Below are 24,147 nucleotides of genomic sequence, written 5' to 3' on the forward strand. Positions count from 1 at the left end.
GGCCGTGCACATGCCATGGGGTATCTCCGGGGCGTACGGGTGAGAGCAACCCACCCGTTTCTGACTCCGATTCCAGCACAAGCGAAGAGTGCGCTCTTCAAGGGTGAGTTGGGTAAGATCGAGGAAGTGATTGAATCATAGTCCAAGTATGAAGGCCAAATGCTCTGGTCAACAACTTCCCCACCACTTTATCATTGTCAAAAGACGCCTCAAGCATGGTTACTTGATGCTCATACAATACTATTGGTATAGTTTTTGCTTTGAAAGCCTTGACAGTGGAGGCACAGAAAGGCATCAATACATCATATTGATTCCTTAACCCCTTCGATGCTCATGACGGAACGGTTCGGTCATGAGCGTCGGTTGAGCTGTGCTCATGACGGAACCGTTCCGTCATGAGCCCATTGGCTCATTAGAACCTTTAGCACAGCGCGAAAATTCGCGCCGCGCTGAAGGGGTTAAAGGACACCCAAAGACATTTGGACGTTAGTCGCAATCAGATTGCTGAGTACCTTTGATGAGAGAGAAAGTGTAATAGTAACTTCCGATAATTATATTCTAAACTGTTTGTAACTTTTCCAATTCCAGAACTACTTAAAAAGCGTGCTTGCGTTTCCAAATGGAGACTTGTTTTTATACACTGCCAGTTTGTTCTTTAGGCAACAATGTGCCAGTAAATGAAGCTGGCATTTAAGCCCGCCCCTAGCTTGTTGCACTGCTAGGACATCCACACAGTAGTGGTTGGTGAAGGAATGTGTGGTTGACCGGCGTAGCACTAACATTTCATCAACCTGCAGCCCAAAAGGGTATTTTCAATCGAAGGGAAGGTTGATAAGATGTTGCTCGACTTCCAGCTTGGAACCAGATACACAAAATCAGGAGTGGCGGTGGTCAATGACCAGAGTTACACCCCCCAACCCTCCCTTCCCAGCTGTAGGGTCAGCTGCTTCTAGGGTGCATCGTACAGTAGCGTTTGAGATAACTTTGTCCTCCAATACAATTTACTTCCCTGTCTAATTCATCAGGTAGATGCTGCAGTAGGGGTTACATCTTCACCCACTGGGCTCGGTCATAATAAGATAGCAGGCTCATGGAACTGGTGATGTGCCAGTGGGTGACCGCATGGACTGCTACCATTTTGCCAGCTGCATCAAAGTGCTTATACTCTGTTTGACCGAGGAGCACCGCCTGGGCCTTGTGCAGCAGCCAGTTTACGGGTGGTGGTAATCACTAAGGAGTCCGTGGGACATGCCCTCTAATATACAAACTGTCGGATGGAGAAGGTTAAACTTCTGATCTATTCTTGGTGTTATGACCAAATATTTGACAGGCTCCTTAAAAGCAGTTTTAAGTAGGCCCTTTAGCACTGAGAAGAACTGAAGGGAACACTGCCCTGGACAATGTCTCGACCAGGAAATTGTCATTGTCTAGTTTATCATGCATGTCCACCTTTCAGTAGGCGGGTTCATGCTAATTGGTCCGATAGTATGCAGTGGTGTCATAAGTGGGAGAAGACTTTAGAGGGACATGCTTGAGGTCTGAGTCAACAGTGGGTTCTATGTCATGGTCCACCCAAGGATCATCTGTAGGATGTGTACAAAGGGACATCAGAGTCCCATACTGGGGAGTAGGGACTAGGGCTGCCAGTGTTAGAAAAATGTTTGAAATGACCCCTGTATGGGACCTCTGGGGGAGCCTGGAGGAGGTGGAGGTCCTAGAGGTGGGCTGGAAGATGAGGAGTGGCTGTAGTGTACAAAGGGGTGGAGGGCTGGTAGCTTTGTCCTGGAGGCTTTTGTGGGGCACAGGGTGCGAAGAGGCATCCGGCTGTGGGGTGTCCTAGAAGGAGAGCCTTTTTTTCCTGGTTAAAGTCTCTCCAATGGCGGCCAACATCTTGCCAGTTCAGGGGTGGATGACAATCCGCCTCAGGCAGAGCTCTTGGTGCAGTTTCGAAGATGGGTCTCTTGAAGTCATCTTGGCTCACAACGAAGGTGAGACAAGAAAGGGGTGCTGACAAAATCTTCTGTTTCATCGAGGCTTTGGCATCTCAGCTCCTAGATGTCTCTTTGAACTCGAAAGCCCATTGGGGTGCAAGTCCAATACTGGTTCCAATCTTGGCTCAGATACCTTCCCTATAGGCCTGGAGCCAGAGGGCGGCAACAAACCTGTACGGGGCAGTAGCATGTGCACAAGTCCTTTGCCGACCGAAGCATATCCTATATCCGAAATCTTTCAGAAATTGAATCGATTTAGTCAAACAGTGCATTTCCTTCACGGAATCAGAAACCTCTACACTAGGAATAATTACCTGTGCGCTTTACGCCCCGAGGAAGCCCCAGGCTGATAAAGCCAATGTGAAGGGGCGAAATACGTGTTGGCTGCAATACGATCTTGTCCCGTTTGGGACTTATGAATTTTTTTTGCTCTCAAAGACTCGGAATCTAAAAAAGAGACAAGCACGATACTATAATCATCGAATAAAGAAACAATTATTTCCACACACTTTACGACTTTCTTACTTGCCATGGCATTTCGAGAAGCTTTATAATTTCATCTATTTTCACCCAATTTTTTTTTCATATTCCTGCACGCATTTCTTCTGGTTAAGCAATCGCTAATAATTTTGATTTTGAATGCAGTATTCGGTCAGTAAATAGTTCTTGTAGAGCGATATTCGTAGCATGTATGCTCTTTTAAGCCTTCTCTTCAGACCACACTATAATAGTCACTTTTGTTTTATTTTTAGGTCTCGCCTGGCGAAAGCAGCGCATGCGCTGTCTCGCCACGAAGAGGACCTTTTGCAATCTATTCTGCCAAAGGCTTTCATGCACGCGTCTGCATGGACAAAGATGGCTTGTCCACAGCAAACAGCATGCACGTGTCCATAGGGATTGTGGACAGTCCGATGCCATTTTGTTGCCAAAGCAATTGGCCTTCGAGCTTTCACTTTCACGGCTGCTTGTTTTGGTTTTTTTTCAATCGCGATCGCTTTCACTTTCGCAATCCTTTTACACTGTCATATATGTGAAGATGAGAAGGATTGGTTTAACACAAACTCTTCATATGTTCTGGGGGTTATGCACGCCTCTTTTAGCCCTATGTAAACATTCATTGAACATTCAATAGCACTTTTTATTCAAAATTAACTCTCCTCGCCGTTGTTCCAATCTCACCTACAAATAATCCTACCCACACAGCTGACTTTAGACGGAGCCCCCTCAGCGTCACTCGCAGAAAGCGACACCAAAGCCACTAAATCAGCCACACACCAGCATACTCCCTAGAAACTTTTACATTGAACTAGCATGCACACAATACGGCATCATAGGACACCAACGTGGAATGTAATGTGTGTTTAAAAGCAGTATATACCCTAGCCAATCCGTGCACATGTAATCCCCCGACAGATGGAACATCCACACATACAAATAAAACACACAAAGGTCTCCATAGGTCAAGCATTTTACTTTCACACTAACTCATACACTCCATCGTGAACACTGCACAAACTCCTAACCACATACAACCAAACCCAAACAATTTAAATAGATAGCATCAGTCAATGGTTCATTCGTGGACTTCCTAGATGCTCATGCTAGATGCTCATGAAAAAGCACCCGAATAGATAATACGCTACGATGCCATAACAATGAGTGTTAGCGCTATGCAGATTTAACTAACATGTGCTTGTGCCTTGTGTGCTGCTGAGCACAGCTGTCGCCTGGCGCAGACATTCTCACATCCGAATGCTGTGCCCGCGTACCTTTCGACAGTGTGGTACAATTCTTGGGTGAGGTGGCAAAGGTAGTGAAACCAATACTCAGCTCAAAATACAACCCTCATTTCCAATTTACATCCGTATTCATATACACGCAAAGTCAGCAGTTGGAACGTACCACTGGGACATCAAGCCGGCTCACGCCCCTCCCTATACGATGGGCCACTCCCATATAAGGATTTGCAAGCCCTGGTGTGAGTGTGGCGCAGATTTCTGGAGCCGTCTGAGAGGGCGCGCAGCTGTGAAGGGCTCCTGCTGAGATTGCAGGAGAAGCTGTCTACGTCGCAGGAGAGAATCAGCGATTCGCATCAGTCAATGCACGCAGGCACTGCGGTACGGCGGGTTGGACAGATTACAGTAGGTTTGTCACACCATCTGACAAACATTTGGGGTTGATGATTTGTTGTGTGATGATCTTTGGTAGGCCCTTTTGAGAGGTTGTGTGATGCTTCGCTACCACCAGTTATTTTGTATTTATTTGTAGATGCACTGAAAACAGTTTTGCCAGATGCCAAAGGTCTGATGTATTTACTTTGAAAAGTTATGACACAGGAAGTAAGCCTGATTTATTTAGCCAGTAGAAACAAGCATTGGCATAGTCAATAGGTCTCGCCTTTGGGCCTTATAGGTATTTAGTTATGCAGCACAATATCCTTGGTGCAACAACATCAATTGTTGCATGGCTAAACACTTATAATGTCCCAAAGGCGAGACCTATTGGCTATGCAAAGGCTTGTTTATTATTACAAGTACTGAATCAAATAGTACTTTTAATTAAAATCATTTTAAATTGCCTCAGTGGATTGTCCGAATCACTTAAACTTGGAAATGTTGCTGGACAGTAGTTATTAATTTGTCTGTCAAGTCAGTGCTATGTCTAATTTTTGATTTTTTAAGTGCACAGTTGATAGACAAATGATGAGTTTCGTGAAAAGAGACTGCCAATAAATACTGAATTTAAGAACAATGGGAGTATGGTCATTGACCCCACGCATTATAACAAACTTTCGCAGCATAGGCTATTTGCAAAAAAGCTTACAGGGCTTCATAAGAGCAATTGATGAAAGAGTGTCACACTGTAAAATCGTTGCTTATTATCTGTAATAGCAAACATTTTGCTAACTTGGCATTCCCCATGGCTAACCTAGTCAGATGTTGGCTTCGGATACTGCCCTGTACCCCTCAAATTACGCCAGCCTGGAGAAATATTTACGAACTGTCGAAAATATATCCTTCAAAGCCGTCCTTTATTTCACGAGAATTTCCATAAATATTTAGAAGTATTATTTCAAAACCTTGATCATGTTGACACAATGCATGTATTCAGAGTTCAAAAAAGTATGGCTCAGTAGCTTGCACGTAATAGGACTGAACAAGGAAAACAAACACATTTAACATACATGTCCTTTTTAGGACGAGCCTAGAGTCAGCAAGCATGAGCTGTTCTGCAAGACTTGTTGTAGTGGAGTAGGGAATAGAAGACCCACCCACTCTCCGCCCATATTTGCCATTGGCTTGTGTCATTGTCCTTCCTACATGATGGCTTCTGATTCGTAAATAGGCTGGATAGTCCCTCCTTAGTCCGGCCTAGTCTTCATTTGTCACCTCCCATGGCGACTGCCCTTTTACTTCAGTTGTTACATGGTACCTGTTATTTTGTCTTTGACCCCTATTTTCTTTGTCGAGTTTCTCTTATTGCAGGCACAATATGCTTTGGTGCCTTCTTTACCCTCCCTCCTATTGTCCATGGCTTCCATACCCCCCCGCCCTCTCCCCGTTGTCCGTGCCTTTTTCCCACCTCCCTCCTGTTGTCCTTGCCTTCTTCCCCTGGCCTGCCCTCCCCCCGTTGTCCGTGATGCCTACCATTTGCAATGCAATATATCTAGCATTTAGGCGAGTTTGAGCTATTGGCATTGTAAATGACAATGCCTTTTATTTATGTTTTGGTTTTTAAAACCTATATAAAACGCATTATCATTTACAATGTCAATAGCTTAAACTCACGTAAATGCGAGACCAATTGCATTGCAAATGCCTGTTAGGTTAAGCTTACCAGACAGCGCGTGCACGGTTTGCTGTGATGAATATTGTGGCTTACCAAGAAAAATCAAGACACTTTTGAACCCGCCCATTGATCATCATTGGTTGGCTCTCCTGGTCACTCATTTGCCTGCTTTTTATACATATCCCAGCTTCTCAATCTTGTGTATGTCCCTTCCTTGGAGCATTGCCTCTTTACAATATTTTTGATTGGCTGGCATCGCTACTCCGCTGCTTACTTTTTAAGCACAACTATAACTTTCATTATAGGGTATGTTTTTCCAAGGAGTCACCCTTGTGTACTCTCACTCCAGCACCATTATGCTCTTTGTTGCCCGGCTGCTTCTCCCATCCCTCATACCTCTTGCACTCATCTGTGTTCTTTCCCTCACCAACGCCCTCCATGTTGTTTTCCCCCAAACTGTTGTTTTCGCTCCCACCCTCCATCCCCTTTAGCTTCTGCATCCCATCCATCTCCCACCCAAATTGCTTCTGCTTCTTCTTCCGTGTTACTTGGATAGGTAACTAAAAGGAAAAATAAATGGCTGCGTAATTTTGTAGGCACTCGCATGCATGTCGTCAAACAGATTTTATTTATTTTTTACTCTAGCCACGCTGTACAGCACTGCCGATTCTATCCAGTGTGGCTAAAAATAGTTGGCAAAGGCAAGACCTATTGTCTTTGCCGTGCTTTTTTTCTGAGCTTGATTGGTCTTTCATTGTTCGTCATGCTTCTTGGGTGAGAGCTGGTTTGCGGTCAAGGTTGGCCTTATGAGTTTTACCTCAAGACTCCACCACTGGACTGCCCCCATAGTGATAAACTTGGAAGGTGGCTTAGGTCAGTTTTCTTCCAGTAGGTTAGTCTGTGACGAGAGAAGCGCTTTTGTAGTTGGATGTTGCCAGTTTCAGTCATGCAAAGTAATGGGGGGTAGCATTTTAGGATATCCTGAAACGCAGGGCTCAAATTGTTTTTTGACAGTTACATGATTCAGTAATCCTGACGAAGTGCCCAACAGAAGAAATGATTCAAAGGGTTGCAACGAGTTAACGTTAACAGGAGAGGGAGAACAAAGGATTTTGAATTGAATACAAATACCAGAGGACATAATAGGGAATTCAAACCCCCAGCCTTTTCTGTATTTGGACCTCTTTTAAATCACTAAGGTATGTAGAGCGAGCACATTCATTGAAAAATAGAGACTAATCATGCCACCATTTTTTAACTTCTGTGTTTTCTACTCATTGGTCCCTTTTCTCCGGAAATCAGAAACATAAAACTGTAAATAAATTGTGCAATATTCCCTTGGCAATGGTTTACACATGGTTTGTGTTTTATTCCACTGGAAATATGTCTGAAATTCTGTTCACTAGATTATGTTATATTATCAATGCAACAATTTGCGGGATCCTAGGCCGTACGGGTATTTTGGGCACCATCTGTTGTAATTGCGGAGCACAGAAAATAGACAAGATACTTTCAAAGTAATCAGAGTTTCACATACAACCCACACTGACTGCTGCGGGGTCAGGTATGACACCCACACAGGTAAATGAGGAGTTGGGCCACTAGAAGGTATCGGGCAGAATCGCATCCACCCTATGCTCTCTGGAATAGTTAGTGCTGGGTACTACATGAATTCTACACAAGAATTCAGCTACTTCAATAACACACTGAATTGCTAAACCGAGTATTTCTTGTCTCTCTCTTTGGGCATGCCTGAGTGAACAACGAAAGGGGAGATTGGTTTCTACCATTTTCCTTGGGGGAAGTAGGGTTCTCGTGTTCTGAGGGTGTAGATCTCAAGTACCCTGCAAGGTTTAGGGGTCCAGATGGCGCACTGAGCTAGGCAGGAATTAGGTCAACATAATCTGATGTCATGAGGGGACATAGTCCCCCAGAGCTATGACGCCGATTTTCCCCAAACCCACAGTCTTATTGAATTAGTAGGAACCGTTGTAAGTATGCCACAAGAGCTGTAGTAGGTAATGTGGGCACAAATGACAATCCTGTTTCTAGTACCATTGTTTTACTGATATTAGGGGTCTTGAAATGTAAATTACTACATTACTTTTTCTTCCCTCTCTTCGTGTCTTCCTTCAACTTTGTATTATCCCTATAAAATAAAATAAGAGGTCTTCCTTGACACTCCAGATGTAGTTGGTCCCTCTAGTTCTTCAGTGTCTGATCCTTAACTTGATGACTAAATTATTGTTGATTTTTTTGACAACCTTTTTTCCAACAATGCCAGTGAACCAGAGGAACTTCGAGAGGTGTGTAAATGTTCTCCTTTCAACGGGTAGTAATTCACCCAATGTGTTCACTATTAAGAAGTACTAGTCTTGCACGTTACTTGCCTACATCTTATTTTATGTTGTTTCCAGTTCACTGATTTGTTTCTCAATATTATTTTAGAATGCTCCCTTCATTTAGGTGCGATTCAAGTTGTATCTTCGTTTCACTAACTTCTTTATTCAGTTCACGAGAGCTTGTGAAATTATTCTGTTCGAGAGCTTGTGAAAATTCTTACATGAGGTGTGAAATTATATCAAGCAAATAATTGTTAATAATCACAAACCAATCCGTTCAAAATATTTTCCATCCACAGAAGAAGTCCTAAGGCCATATGAATTTTCTAAGACTTATGATATATTGCTAAGGTTGCAACATGTTAATTTCTTTTTTAATAACACTGAAATGTGTGAATAATCATCTCTAAGTTTGCTTGATGCTGTAACAGTTTTTTTTTTAAAAGACCTAAACTGGATTTTGAATCACCTTTATCAAATGCTAATGAGCTTGCTTAATTTCTGCACATTACATATTCTGTTTTAAAATGTATAGATACTGAAATTAAAACAGCTGATATAACTCAGTCGTTCAAACAATCTTGCTACCTATCGTTTCCTCCGATATGAAAACACAATCTGATAAGAGGAGACAAGGTATTGCGTCCTAAAACGAACAAAATATATCGGCCCAAGGAATTTTACAACTTGGCCACTACAATCTGAATTATTTCATAAAATGCAGATTTGGAAAATTTCGCAAGGGCAACACTACCCTGAACGTCAAAGTTATTTTGACAGAAATAAGAACCCAGGATAAGACTAGAGAATAAGAATTCTCCAGTGGGAACACATTTTGCTCGGTAAAAGCAATCTTAATTTGAAAATGATTCCAAATATTGGAATAAGTGAGCATTCCAAACAGGGGTGGCTGCATGGAGAGTCTATGTGAGAAATATATTGCATACAAATGTACCCAGTTGATCTTATTGATCAAATTGACATCAAAAGGTTCTTTTCAATTAACTAAAATGGAAATGGTCCAAAGACCTCTGTCAACTATAATCTGGTGGGTATGATTTAAAAAGGATGTATGGGTACAGTTCAGGGAGGGAGCTGCTATGACATCTAATACACTGAGTGTCTAAGGAGTGAGGAACTAGACTACAGTTTGACAAACTTCTTGTGAAAGATGTTTGGAATCTGTTCGTTTTAGAATGTTAAAGTGGGTGCAATTCATTATTTTGTTTTCCAGACCATCGCATGGGAATACTTCTGTGGAAGTGTGTCATTTATCGAGTGCACAAGGTAAAATGTCCGAAAATCACATGGAATGTGTGAAATAAATGTTATGGTAAACATTTTTATTTAAAATATTGCTGGAACTTTTGTTGTGTAAGAGGACTAAAAAGACTTATGCCTATTCTGCATGTGTGCAAGATCAGGAAGGAATACATGCCTCATTATTCTTTAGATCTGGCTTTCCCTTATGACACAAACGGGAACCAGGACAACAGAAGAAAAATTAAACAAATGGTTTCTTTCTACCTATGCAAGCTCTTCCCTGTACATTCTCTTAGGCCGGTATTATTAGCATGTATTCACAAACATGATTGTACACATGAGCCTCCTTTCTTGGCACTTACCGGTTCAACAAATTCAAACATCTTCCTCTCCTGAACTTCCTGCACCTGGAAGACATATTCCAGAGAGACTTCATAGAAGCGTTGCCGCACCTGGTCAACTTGACTGTCAGCCTGCAAAAACAGCAATTTGAGACCAGGTTACAGAACAGCAGATTAATAACATTTCATATCAAGCATAGATTTGAATCGTGTCAGATCCCACTCCAACTAGCAGACAATGAGTTTTTTTTAATTCCTATCTAATATCCAGTTTTAAGTTTTTGCACGTTAAGTTCAAATTGGGTATCCGAAAAATCACTGTATGCGACTGTAAAATGGAATCTTTGATTCAAAGAATGAGGAATAGTGTTTTTTTGCCAGACAAATAGGATTTCCTCCCGCAGACTTTGACACTATAGTCTAATTTCCGTTTGAGTAAAAATAGAATTGGCGCGGGTTAGTGGTGTCCCCGAGGACACCGTTTTTTTTTAAGCAAATACACAGAAGCTGGTATTCATCAACATTTGCAGGAAGCTTTCTCCACTGAAACACTTGTAAATGTAACACTGCTAAGGACACAACAAAATGTGTTTTCAGATTGGTAATTTAGAGGAAATGCCACCAAAATCAATAGAGGTGTAAGAGAAGGGGTTACTCCAAAATGAAAATTATTCCGTGTCGAAAACTAGGAAAAAAGTTTAAGAGCAAATATACTTTTGCATCACATTTCCGTATTTCGAAATGGACACCTGTTCACATTTCCATTTATGGCATCAGTTCTGCATTTGAGTACTCCTGGAAATCTGCAACAGTTTCATTATTTCAAAGAATACTCCTGGAATTCTTTCAGAATTCCCACAAAAATTTGAATTTTATTCTAAACATAGGAGTTAATTGCCATCTATCATTAAAAAAATATATATATATATTTTGTAATCGTTTGGAGGGTGTCAGTTTTTACTATTTAAAGTATTTCTATTAACAGTAGCTAGAGGCCAAGGGTGTTCTGATCCCCTCAGCAGATGGCAGAAGCATGTAAGCGTACGCATCAGAGGGGGCACTTATAGGGAGCAAAGCTTCGCCAGAGGAGTCTGCCACTTCATGAACAGAACCAGTGACTTTAAAGCGCAACAAAAATTTAAAAAGAGGCATTGGCACAGCCAATAGGTCCTGGCAATGCCAAAGCTATTGACTTTGTCACTGTGAATGTCTTTTAGCCATGTTGTCTAGCAGCAGTTCAGCATGGCTGAAAGTTACTTAAAGCCCAGAATCACAGGATGTTGAGCCGACACATTCTCTTCACCCCCATTTTGAGTTTAGCACAAAAATGCGCTAAGATGTGGCCTGCACTGGCCACTTCATATCACCATTTTCAGTGACGGATTACAGAAGGTGTCAGAACTCCTTTCAGAAGGCCATGAGCATGCAAGTGTTACTGGGCCCAACCGTGGGGGTTGAGGCCTTTTACTCCTGATGTCCTGGGGCCCAAGGTACTATGGGTCCCGAGCAACAGGGCCAAATAACCCTTCTGCACTTACCTCTAAGTGGTAAATGTGATTGAACAGTTCCAGGCTCCCTCGAAAGGGTGGTGGCTGGTGGTGTGGATACGGATTTGTGAACACATCTCATAATTCAAAAAGTGAGCAGCTGCAATAAATCAATGTCTAGCCAAATACTACTTTTATTACCAAAATAAATATTTTGTTTCTCACTCTACTCATTAAAAATAAGGATATGGGCTTTCACAGACCACACATTCCCCCTTTGAGGTCGAGGCTCTATTGTTTCATTGGCAAGTCCCTGTTCTACCTACTCAAAGCGATTGGGGATTTTCCCCTTTCACTGCTGTTCACATCCAGGGAATATTCACTAGCAGGCCTTATCTCAAGAGTCCATTCTGACTCTGAATACAGTCAAAAGTATCTTGGCACTGCAACGCTTTCAGCAGCGACTTACCCAGCGCCCTGTAGGCCTGTAACTAGTCTTACCCACTCCTGCAGAGAGGAAGCGTGCAGCGTCTTGGAGGGTTCCCCATCCCCAGAACTCTCAGCAGCTCCTGTTCTGCTTACATGAGTCGGCTACACCGGGACTTAGCAGCACCATTTGGCAAGTGCAGGTTCTCTCCTTAGCCTACCTGGTAATTCACCATCAGCAATCAGAGGTGTTTGAGCTCCACCTGCGGGTACGTTTCTATGCTTCCACATGAGGGAGGAGAGTGAGCCCGATGCTCCTGACTTGATCCGGTCGAGGTGGAGATGCACCCACGATGTCCTCAACTCAGTCCACGCATGACGTCCTCACTTGCTCTATGGGGTCGGGTCAGTTATAGCTCTCATTGCTCTCGGTGACCTACAGGTCACCACTGCTCTCAGCCCACTGGCTCCTGCCCGATCCATATAGCACTATTATTCCTGGCCGCCCTCATGGCATATGTATTTGCCACAACACTGCCACGCAAGGCTTCAGCCTGTATCGCACTGCAGTCCTTACCACGGCGGCCCATCCTGGCTTATGGGGTCGCCGCTACAGAGTCAAGCAGGCTTCTGCCCGAATTCCAAGGCAGTGTTTTTCAGACTCACGGGGCTGCTGCAACGATTTCACACAGGCTTTTGCCCTTACCTCACTGCAATCTTAATATGGCTATCATCACAGCAGCCCTCTCCAGACATGCATGGGTCGAGTCTCAGACCTGCATACAGGCAACAACCAATCGGTGCAGAAGCAGTCTCCTCACAGTACGCACCAGGAATCCACATGAGAGGGCTCTTAACTGGACCTCACTCCCTCAAACGTTCTCCTCTCGCTCACAAGGCACACAGGTGTTGGCAAGCAGACAGGCACTGGAACTCCAGGCACCCGGGCAAGTGATCTTGGTTTCCCTGGGTGCTGTGCCCTCATCCAGCAGGGAGGCTACAGGCTTTGGCCTCCAGTATTGGTCACAGGCAGAAGTCTTGTAGAGCTTCCCCTTCTCACAGAGCCCATATAGTTGCTTGGCAGAAGTACAATTTTGGTGTCTCAACCTTCCTTTTTTACAGTCTATTTCCAGACACCAAATGTGATTTAGGGTCTGGGTCTTTGAAGTTGTATGTTGAAGCTCTTCTTCTTTTGAAGTACACACCTTTCCTTGCCATTTTCCTCTTAAAAACTTTGTCACAGCAGGAGAGACTTGAAGCTGCTAGTCCCACAACACAGGTCATGAGAGTGACAAGAGATCCAGCAAAGACGTCACCTTCAGCCACGCAACAGGACTCCACTGGACGGACCACAGCTGCGTCCACTTCACCTTCAGAAGAACGACGATCCACCACCTCCAGCAACAGGTTGCTCGAAGAAGCTGGAACAAGATCACAGCCGACCAGCTCACCGCCTCCCTGAGCCAGCACCCTCCCGCCAACTCAGCGAACCCCAGCCAGGCCGCCGACAACCTCACGAAGTGGATCAGCAACTGCGCGGACGAACTCGCCCCTCTGAGGACCCCGCCCAGCAGACCCTGCAGCAGAAAAACACCATGGTTCACCGACGAACTCAAGTGCTCCAAGAAGAACTGTCGAGCCCTCGAGAAAGCCTGGAGAAGGGAACCAACGACGGACAACATGACCACCCTCAAGCTCGCCACCCGGAAACACCACCAACTGATCCGCGCCACCAAGAAAAATGCATACAAGGACCGGCTGGACAACAACGCACACAACTGCAAGGAACTCTTCAACATCGTGAAAGAGCTCTCCAACCCCAACGCCGGAAACAACGACATCACCCCGTCGCAAGACCTCTGCAACTCCCTCGCGTCCTACTTCCACAACAAGATCACGGACATACACAACAGCTTCAACAACCAACCAACGCAAGCCACAACCGCAACGACGCCACCATCCACCACCCTCCGCACCTGGACCCCGATCAGCACCGAAGACACCATCCGCACCATGAACTCCATCCATTCCGGATCTCCGACTGACCCCTGCCCTCACCACGTCTTCAACAAGGCCGACGCTGTCCTCGCACCCCACCTGCGGGACATCATCAACACCTCCTTCGACTCCGCCACCTTCCCTGAGAGCTGGAAGCACGCCGAACTCAGCGCTCTCCTCAAGAAACCCACAGCAGACCCCACCGACCTCAAGAACTACCGTCCCATCTCGCTCCTCCCGTTCCCGGCCAAAGTCATCGAGAAGACCGTCAACAAACAGCTGGCCGCCTTCCTCGAGACGAATGGATCCCTCGACCCCTCACAGTCCGGCTTCCGAGCGAACCACAGCACCGAGACCGCCCTCATCGCCGCCACCGACGACCTTCGAACTCTGATGGACAACGGAGAAACAGCGGCCCTCATCCTCCTGGACCTCTCCGCGGCTTTCGACACTGTCTGCCACCGCACCCTAGTACAGCGCCTCAGCAACATCGGAATCCAGGAGAAGGCACTGGAATGGATCACCTCCTTCCTCGACGGAAGAACACAAAGAGTCCGCCTACCACCGTACAAGTCAGAGGCCACCAAAGTCATCTGCGGCGTACCCCAAGGATCCTCGCTGAGCCCAACCCTCTTCAACGTCTACATGAGCCCCCTCGCGGCCATCGCACGCCAACACAACCTGAACATCATCTCCTACGCCGACGACACCCAGCTGATCCTCTCCCTGACCAACGACCCCGCCACCGCCAGAGCCAACCTGCACGAAGGGATGAGAGACGTAGCCGAATGGATGACGACCAGCCGCCTGAAACTGAACTCAGACAAGACGGAGGTCCTCATCCTGGGCTCCACGCCCTCCGCCTGGGACGACTCCTGGTGGCCCCCCGCCCTGGGCACCGCACCCAAACCGACGGACCACGCACGCAACCTGGGCTTCATCCTGGACTCCTCCCTCTCCATGACCAGACAAGTCAACGCCGTCTCCTCGTCATGCTTCAACATCCTGCGCATGCTACGTAAGATCTTCCGGTGGATCCCCACCGAGACGAGGAAGACGGTCACCCAAGCCCTCGTCACCAGCCGACTGGACTACGGCAACGCCCTCTACGCCGGAACCACTGCCAAACTCCAGAAGAGACTCCAGCGGATCCAGAACGCCTCGGCGAGACTCATCCTCGACATCCCCCGACGCAGCCACATCTCCGGACACCTGAGAGATCTGCACTGGCTCCCGGTCAACAAGAGAATCACCTTCCGGCTCCTCACCCACGCGCACAAAGCCCTACACGACCAAGGCCCGAGCTACCTCAACAACCGGATCAACTTCTACACTCCCAAGCGCCTCCTCAGATCAACCAACCACGCCCTCGCCGCCGTCCCCCGCATCCGAAGAGCGACAACAGGAGGAAGATCCTTCTCCTACCTGGCCGCCAAGACCTGGAACTCACTTCCGACCAATCTGCGCCTGACCCAAGACCACCTCTCCTTCAGGAAGAAGCTCAAGACCTGGCTGTTCGAGCAGTAGCGGCACCCCCCCCCTCCCAGCGCCTTGAGACCCTACGGGTGAGTAGTGCGCTATACAAATGACCTGATTGATTGATTGATTGATTGAAGAGATAACACTTGGATGTCAACCACAGTGATATGTGTTTCAAAAGTGAATCTCAAGGTCTCAGACAAACTCTTTACAATTATCCGCCCCATCTCCTTCCTAAGAGGTGTCCAGGCCCCTCACTTGTGATCTCTCACTGAACCAAAGAACACCCTTTGAAGTGCACAGGGAATCCTCGCTTTCCCGCCTCCTATGTGTGCCACCCAGCTCACAAGAATGCAGCAATACACAAATGTATGTACGGGGATTCCTCTACCTCCTCATGTCTTTACCAAGCAGGCCTCCCAAAATGGATCCCGGGGGTCCTCAATGTAAGCTTCCATTACAGGCACACATGCACTTCGTGTAGATACACAGCACACACTGTCCAGCACCGTTATCTTCATGTATTGTGCCACCACAGGCACACATACACTCAACACAGACACTCTGCGTGAACGTCAGTACTGTAGCATTTCTGTACTAAGCCACTTGCAGGCCCACCTACAATCAGGACACAGTCACCGTGTGCTCTCTGTACAACACTACACCCGTCATGTACGGTTCTTTGAGCAGGTACACATTCACCCAGTACATGCACTTACTGCATAGCACTACATTTTCATTTACTGTGCTCCTCCAGTTACACATACATCCAGTACATGTACTCACCATGCATGCACTACCCTGTATTGCACCCTTCCCAAACTCACATACAACCTGTTCAGTCTCACTACTCCTCTACTGCCCAGCACTTCACATTAACTGATGTAGGCCATGGGTGAGGTAAGCACACGACAGTGGAACTAAAATGTGAGTTAGCCAGTGTTATACAGATTAAAAGGACCCGTTCACTCCATCTGATTACGACACAGTATGCTGCCACCATTGCGCTAGTGCAGATTAACTCCTGGGGAACGCAGTAACCTACTACTATGAGGGTAGTACTTTGGGTGCCCCTTCCGATCCAACCAGACCGCAATCCATGAGACAGCCTGTCTCATGGCACACACGCATGACATGTGTTTACCTACGACACCAACATCAGTATTCTTGATCCAAACAACAGTACAGCTGGGCACTCAGGGCAAGGGTACACTTTCATAGCCCTGCAGAGGTCTTTTTCGTCCCAACAGAAGGAATTCTGCGGAAGGCAAATCTCCCCACAGGTAATAGTTACAGCAGTATCATGTACCAAGAGATCACTAATTGAAAACTAAGAGGTCCTGCAAACTAGCCCATTCGGCTTTCGTTGACACCCAACCGGATTGAACAGAGTACATTTGGCTAATGCCTACAATGTTCAGCGGGCACAGCGTTATCAGTCCTGCAAACCTTTCTTCCTCCACGGTTACTGCTCAACACCAGATTAACAAGACAGGTTTAGCTTGACAACCGGAAAGGATTACAAGCATGCCCCTGAGGGTTTGTGTTGGTAGGTTTCCCTCTGCAGCCCTCCAGCTGCTACCTGGTGGTGGGATCTACAGCTTCATGCATCCAGAAGCTAAGTCTCTGATCACCTTGATAAACGATACATCCTGGATGTAGGGTTTCAAGGTTGCATCCTGTAAATTATGTCCGTCTTGAAATAAGGAACAGAACAGTCTACCTACAATAAAACATAAGGTAAGTACAGTAACTAATGTTCACGTACGTCTTCTTTAGATGTAGAAAGGCCTCTTTTAGGGTGATCAAGTATAAAACCATCCAACACAGTAACACAGGTACATAATACATTACAGAGAAAAAGTATTTAAAACAAGGACTGACTTTGGCCCAATCGTTTTAATAAATTTGATTCACTTCGGTCCTTCTAATTTAGTTACACTTGCATAGTCTTATTTAATGCTAAGCATGATGTGGTAGTTTTCATTTTTTTTGCAGTTTTACATAGCGCGCACTGGGCCCTAAGGTATCCGAGCGCTTTACATGAGCACCGGTTGCATTACAGACTGACATTCATTTTAGGCACAGGGAGATTAACTGATTTGCCCAGAATCACAGGATGTTTAAGCCTCCCGCCACACTCGAATTTGGTTACCCTGCTTAAAGTCGGCCGCTCTCGCCGTTAAGCCACATCCTCCCCTATGGCGGTGTCCACAAGTGACCTGAAATATACACAGTGAAAACACTTTAAAACGTCAATTGTGACCAAGGAAACTTGATGGAAAACAAACTACTTTTCCACAGAAAATGTAAGGGACATCCTGAATACAGCAGCACGTTCATCCACTGCACTGTTAATTACGCTCATGTGGGAACCGGCGGTGTTTCCATTTGCAGCAGTAAAAGTTACAATTTTTGCACTCCTCGAAGGTGACGTTTTTTAACTTTTTCACTCAAGTGTTTTTGTGAGATAACAGCTATACAAAGAGGATTTCCATTTTGCAATTTGGTCGTATTGGTGCCCTCACTACCAATTTATGGTGCCCAAAGGCAATCCCAATCCAATCATGTCACCGGGTTCGACCGTTCAACTCTTCGGAGGCAAATCTATACCACTGCAAGCCACAGAGTGGCGCTGCTGCATTGGTTCACAAATAGGAAGGCAACCATTCATTACAGTTCGGCTGTATTATTAGCAAAAGCAAGGCATTCGCGTGCAGCAACACTTGGACGAATTTAAAGACGCTACCGTTTTGTAGGAGTTGCGGCTATGCCTACTAAGAAGCTTTAGTGAGCCTTTAAGAGAGTCTCCGTACTGCACTAGTACCTTCACACAGAATTTTTGAAAGGAAACATGTCTGTCAAATAGTGCATTTTAAATAACATTCAACAAGAAGCGAAAGTCAAAACTTGATGGGATTGAAAGGCAAATGTTTAAAAGTTGCGTGTTCTTCCCAAAATGCTTTTTTCTAAATAGTTAAATTGTACATTTAAATACAATTTGATGACCTCTTTACAAGAGCATTTTGGGGTCTTATGTGAGTAGACGAGTTGTCCTCAGCCAGGTACACGAGTGGCAGGTCACCACACTCTGCTTTGGACATCCAGCGATACTTTTCCCAGGACTATGAATGCGATGGTTGAGGATGTGTGTTTATATATGTTGCCATTTGAGATATCAGTGATGTCAAAGAACATGTCATGAGTGAGGTCATATGTGATGTCATAAGTGCATGGCGGGGCACAATTTATAGTTAGTGCTGCTAACTATAACTGGTGAATTTCAGCGTTTTTTTAAATTTATTTCAAAACGTTACTGTTGTCACTGACAAATTCACCCAACTATAACATTACTTTAACCTTTGGTTTTGTCGGTGAATTTCGAAGGTTAAAAATACATTAAAAATAAATAGCACACCCAACTATAACGTTACTCAAAGTATGTGTGTACAGACACACACACAGATGCGTATACATAACATTAGCTATAGTAGGAACCCCACCCTGCTCCCCCCTCCTCCCCACTCTCTGGTGGGAGCAGGCAGTGACCTCCCTCCCCCTTTTGCGCTGCGTGGCTAAAAACAGTTACATTCCTTCAATTTATTCAGGCTTCAAATGCACCTGTGAAGGGAGAGCATACTGTTGTGAAGTAATTTCCCATCACATGAGTAAAGTTGAAATCTAGTTTTACTCTTCAAGTAGGTCATACGTGACTCCGCTCTCTGCCAGCTTGGAATAAATGACTTTCATTTAACTCCCACGTTGCCATGGCAACCCACGACTCTACTCCATGCCAAGAGCAGAGCACTGGACACATGTAATGCATTACAACACATACCTTTCACTTATGCTTGCCAGGATGACCTGACCTTTGTGCCAAAAACCAGGACATGTATTTAAAATTAATAAAAGTGTTGGGACACTGGGACAGTTCAACTGATCTATGCAGTAATTGTACTGTTTTTTGCAGTGCTGATTTTTTTCTTTTTTGTATTATTCCTCCTTATATTTCATGTTGTATTTTTGACATTTTATGTACCTGTGAGAAGACTGATTTTAATCATTGTTTACTTATTGTTTAATAAAGAATTGAAATACAAAGAGAAAACCAACATTGCCCGAGGAAATCTGGGACGTCTGGTCACCTTTCGATTTAGCTGGGAAAGTCAGTCACATCAGGAAAGTCTCATTTGTATCTCTTCGCACCACATGGACGAATCCTCCAACACACCAGGGCAGGGGGCACAATTAAGAATAACTTAGGGAGGGGTTAGCAGGTCAACCAATGGGGCGGTCCTATCCTTGGAACCAATACTAGAAAATAGAGTGATAAATTGTGCATTTTAAACATATCAGTCAAGCCCCATATGATTTACAAGAAACATGTTTGATGGAGCCATCCATTAAATGTTTCCTACGCTGACAGGAAACGTCACAATAAAGGTTCTTGGCAACGTATAGCGATGTTTGCCGGGCTTTAGACATCTCTTAATTTGGTGGACAGGTTATAGGCAGGAAGTCCTCTACAGCCCTGTCTGTATTTACTTTGTCTGCTAAATCCTAAATCAGGCCCTCTGCCTATAGTGGCTCAAAGGGAAAAAGACAATGGTTTGGAATGCAACCTCGAGGGATTGCCAGTTAAATTATTCGCAAACATTCGTCCCATCACCTTTTAGGGGTTTGTTTTCCAGGCATATTACGAGCTATCAGACTAGCGTAGCTTTCCAAGCCTACTACTTCCAATGTTTGTAAATTCCAAAAAGTAGTACATTTGCATCCTTTAAAAGGAATGCTTCTATGGATGCAGATTTGCTACGTTTTTGGAAAACAGGTCAGTAAGAGGCAGATTTACAAAAAAACTGGTGAAACGTGAAGAAAGCAAAGTTGGTGGTCTCGTTGTGTCACCTGAACTGATCAGAACTGCACTATATCTTCACAGAAAGGGCACAGTTCTACTTTCTCCATGCCCGGGTGCACTTTTGGCTGCCTAGTGCCAACGCAAGCACCATTGTGCAAAGTTGTCTGCACTATCGCCATGATCGTTTTTCTGCCGAAAGGAGTACCTTCCTGCACAAAACTAATTAAAGCGATTTCCTATTTGAATGTATGCCCTGCTTCAGCTAACATGCAAAGAGGAAGTAAAGAGTAGAAATAAAGATATTTCTTCTCATCACGCAACCTCAGGCAGGCGCACCATTTTTGCACACACCCATATCCACAATTCTTTGTAAATATGAGTTTGCATCAAAATCCATGGGTGGATGCATGAGAATTCCCATACACCACCCATGGAGTGCCCACCTGACGCAAAGTACCGCCAGCAACTCAATAGATTGCGTTACTTTATCTAATGGAGCCATGCAAATTGACATTTGCATGGCTTAATAAATACCAAAGAGGATTTTGCATATGGCTTTGTCAAAAAGTGATGCGCCTAGACGCAAAATCTTTGTAAATCTGGGCTTATGTAAATGTGGGGTTGCGTCAAAATACATTTATGGATGAACAGGAACGCCGATTCACAACCCAGGGAATGTCAATCTGATTCAAAATAACGTAAGGCAGCTAATGCAGTTACTTTTCCTTACAAAGGCATGCAAATCGACATGTGTATGGCTATGTAAATACCACAAAGGATGTTACGTCTGGCTGCATCAAAAAAGTGACATCGCTAAAGCAAACTTTCGTAAATCTGAAACAAATATATTTAAGGTGCTGATCTTAAAATAAACAATTTAAAACTTATTAATGGAATCAAGATGAGAGGAAAAACAAACAAATATCCCATTCATGGCCCCCAGATCCAACTACCAACACAAGAATGTATTTATTTGGGAGGTGTAACACCCCAAACCCTCTTTCCCCCAAGCTACGCCCCTTGAAAAAAATTCATTTGCAAGCCTGCTCTGCATTTGAAGGTCATGTAACTGTGTTCTGTACCTGCCAACTGTTCAAAATATGCATATATTTTTAACAAGACCCGGTTACGATGGATGTATTAACATTAGTGTTGGCCTGATATTCCAGCATGTGAACTCCCTGCTCAGAGCTGATGCTCCTTTTTTAATTCGTAGAGTAGTAAATATCCATTCTTTGTTTATTCTCTTCTGCCTTTTGTTCTTCTTAACACATACTTGGCGGGGTTTCTGCGACATAAGGTTGTAGCGGCAGCTAACAGGGATTTTAGGGGCCCGATTCAACAGAAACCTTATTCTCTCGCTCAACAAAATCCACTCGACTGCTTGATTCACTGGCAATCGAGTTCGCCTGCTTCATAATCCACTAGATGGCGCTAACTAACCACCATGCCCAGCAGAATTCCACGGACTTCTAAAAGCAGCCTTTCCTAAATCCACTATCCCAAAGCGCAGTCAGTAATTCTTTATTTAGCATTTTTATATAGCGCAAACATTACCCAAAGATGTCAACGTGCTTTACAGTAGAAATTTGTCATTAAATGGATGTTACTAGTTACCTTGGATCTAGAATTAAAAAATCACCCAAAAAGTACGTTTTACTGTAGGTATACAGCAGTTAAACAAAAGGAAAATACAGCAGTGGGACATTTGTAAGCACTGATGAAGTGGAGGTAGTATATTTCAGTGCCAAGAGGTGAGTAAGCAAATTCCCAATTGGGGGTGGAGGGGGTGCGATTGATTGCAAGAACTTAGTTAACATATTCATGAAGGGGGAGGGCTTTTAGTTCAGTTTTGAAGGTCACCAACGAGGTGGTATGCGAAGGTTTGGCGGAAGGGAATTCAAAATTCTGGTTCGCTACCCGAGCACGGTTGCAAGACGCCAAGTACAAGAATGTTTTTTTCCATCAGATCAAAATGTTACGTTTATTCAGTCCTAGGCATAAAAACAATAAGTAATAACTATACCTAAAAAAAAAATCATGCGCAGTTAATATATTACTGTCTTAGAATAGAGATATTACACATTCTTTCTCGTTATAAAACTCCTAATACCTCCTAGAGTTAAAACCACGACATGGAGATATACTGGCGCCTTAAATGAACAAGCTATTTTACTGCTATTTTACTGATTGACCGTAATGATAGTCATTGAACCAGAAATCTTAGTAAGTTACATACAGTAATTTCAAGGTGCATACAATTTGAGTAAAACAGATTATAGATTGAGGTGTTAATGTTCTGGATCTGGCAGATTAAAGCAAAGACATAGTAGAAGAAAGAATATTTACTTTTTTTTAATATTTTATGCTTTATAGACTTTATTATGGGTTTTAACGTCAGCATTAAAAATAAATAAATGGCAAGTGTATTGTCGCAGAAGCTGAGCGGTCTGTCAGAAACTAAAATGGAGTAAAAGGGGTCGCGCTTTTTAAAAAAAGTTACACGATGCCTCAGAGTGAGAATTTGAACTCTACAGTTGTTGCAGTCATCCCTTCCAGGAAAACACTGAGCTCCAGAGTGCTGTAGTTAAGATATGCCCTTACTCATACAGGACAAGATACACAACCTCCCGATTCTGAACCAGGACTTGTCTCAGTACATCTCCCACCATGTGAGACCGGCCTGTCACTTAAACCTATCCCTGTCCCGAGATTATTAGCTCAAGTGAACGCCCTGATCACGATATCCAGAGAGTTCCCAAATGACCCCCAACAACTCCAGAGAAATTATATCCCCTACCACCCTTGGGTTACCAAACAAGAACCTCATTAAGAACCCTCTGCCTCCAGGTGCGCTCCTTCAAAATCCTCTGTCCTCCCATGTACTCTCCTATGCATGGGCCTTATAAAGTGGTATCCTAGCTACAAAGCAACGAAGAGCTGCACGCAATAGGGTTATACATTCGAACAAGAGTGACCGAGAGCTATCGATGAGTTGAATCTAGGGGGCTCAAGAAACTAATCAAATACACCATCGAGCGAGGACAGTCTCCCTCTAAATTACACCACCCACGGACCCCGCATCAAGAAATGGACCTTTGCTAATAGGCCCTATGCCGCACAACAGCTCAAGTGTGTGTGGGGAAGCAGACACGGAGTGGGCCACTTCCAAAGAGAACTTCCTTGCATCCTGTCCCCGGAGAGGCGTCCATCCCCCCCACCAACCCCTCTTGATGCATGCAGGAGCCTCTCTTACCTCCACGTCGCTGATGGTTTGGAAAAGCCCCCGAAGGCGCTGCACTCCTCCATGCAAAAACCACAGATGATGGACAGAATGCAGAACAATGTCATACATTCACCCCAGTACAGAGATCTGGGCCTAAATCCATCGTTTTTTTGCACTCCACACCACCCCAGTTCAGACATGGCCATATGCAAATCGGCCTTGACCCTTTGCCTCATGGGAACAGTCCAGCCCGAACTGCCAAGCCATGTCTTTCCTGGACCGGAATCAAGCATCCTAGGACCGGTTTCTGGCAATCAGCCGTCTTCAGCCAGGATAGCTTGACTCCAGTGGTGTGGAGAGCCTGGGACTCACGTCTGAGCATACCCATCCCACTCAGGGTGACAAATGCAAAAACCACAGATGATGGACAGAATGCAGAACAATGTCATACATTCACCCCAGTACAGAGATCTGGGCCTAAATCCATCGTTTTTTTGCACTCCACACCACCCCAGTCCAGACATGGCCATATGCAAATCAGCCTTGACCCTGTGCCTCATGGGAACAGTCCAGCCCGAACTGCCAAGCCATGTCTTTCCTGGACCGGAAGTCTTGACTGGAGTCAAGCTATCGTGGCTGAAGATGGCTGATAGCCAGAAACCGGTCCTAGGATGCTTGATTCCGGTCCAGGAAAGACATGGTTTGGCAGTTCGGGCTGGACTGTTCCCATGAGGCACAGGGTCAAGGCTGATTTGCATATGACCATGTCTGAACTGGGGTGGTGTGCAAAAAAACGATGGATTTAGGCCCAGATCTCTGTTCTGGGGTGAATGTATGACATTGTTCTGCATTCTGTCCATCAACTGTTGTTTTTGCAATTGTCACCCCGAGTGGAATGGGCATGCTCAGACGTGAGCCCCATGCTCTCCACACCACTGGAGTCAAGC

At 44.9% G+C, this 24,147-nt stretch overlaps 1 protein-coding gene across 4 annotated transcripts in view; it reads right to left on the bottom strand.

Annotated features, from left to right (window-relative positions):
- The window catches only part of ARHGAP26 (Rho GTPase activating protein 26), a 2,444,655-nt gene that overhangs the window by 1,963,025 nt on the left and 457,483 nt on the right, over positions 1 to 24,147 (bottom strand). For all 4 annotated transcript variants that reach the window (XR_013598661.1, XM_078653061.1, XM_078653060.1 and 1 more), the window contains exon 6: positions 9,748 to 9,858. Coding sequence is in view for 3 of the 4 variants with exons in the window: in XM_078653061.1 (XP_078509187.1) it covers positions 9,748 to 9,858 (111 nt within the window). In the remaining variant the exon portion in view is untranslated. The remainder of the gene's footprint in view (positions 1 to 9,747; positions 9,859 to 24,147) is intronic.

This window comes from Lissotriton helveticus, chromosome 7, assembly GCF_964261635.1.
Source record: "Lissotriton helveticus chromosome 7, aLisHel1.1, whole genome shotgun sequence".
Lineage (NCBI taxonomy): Eukaryota > Metazoa > Chordata > Amphibia > Caudata > Salamandridae > Lissotriton > Lissotriton helveticus.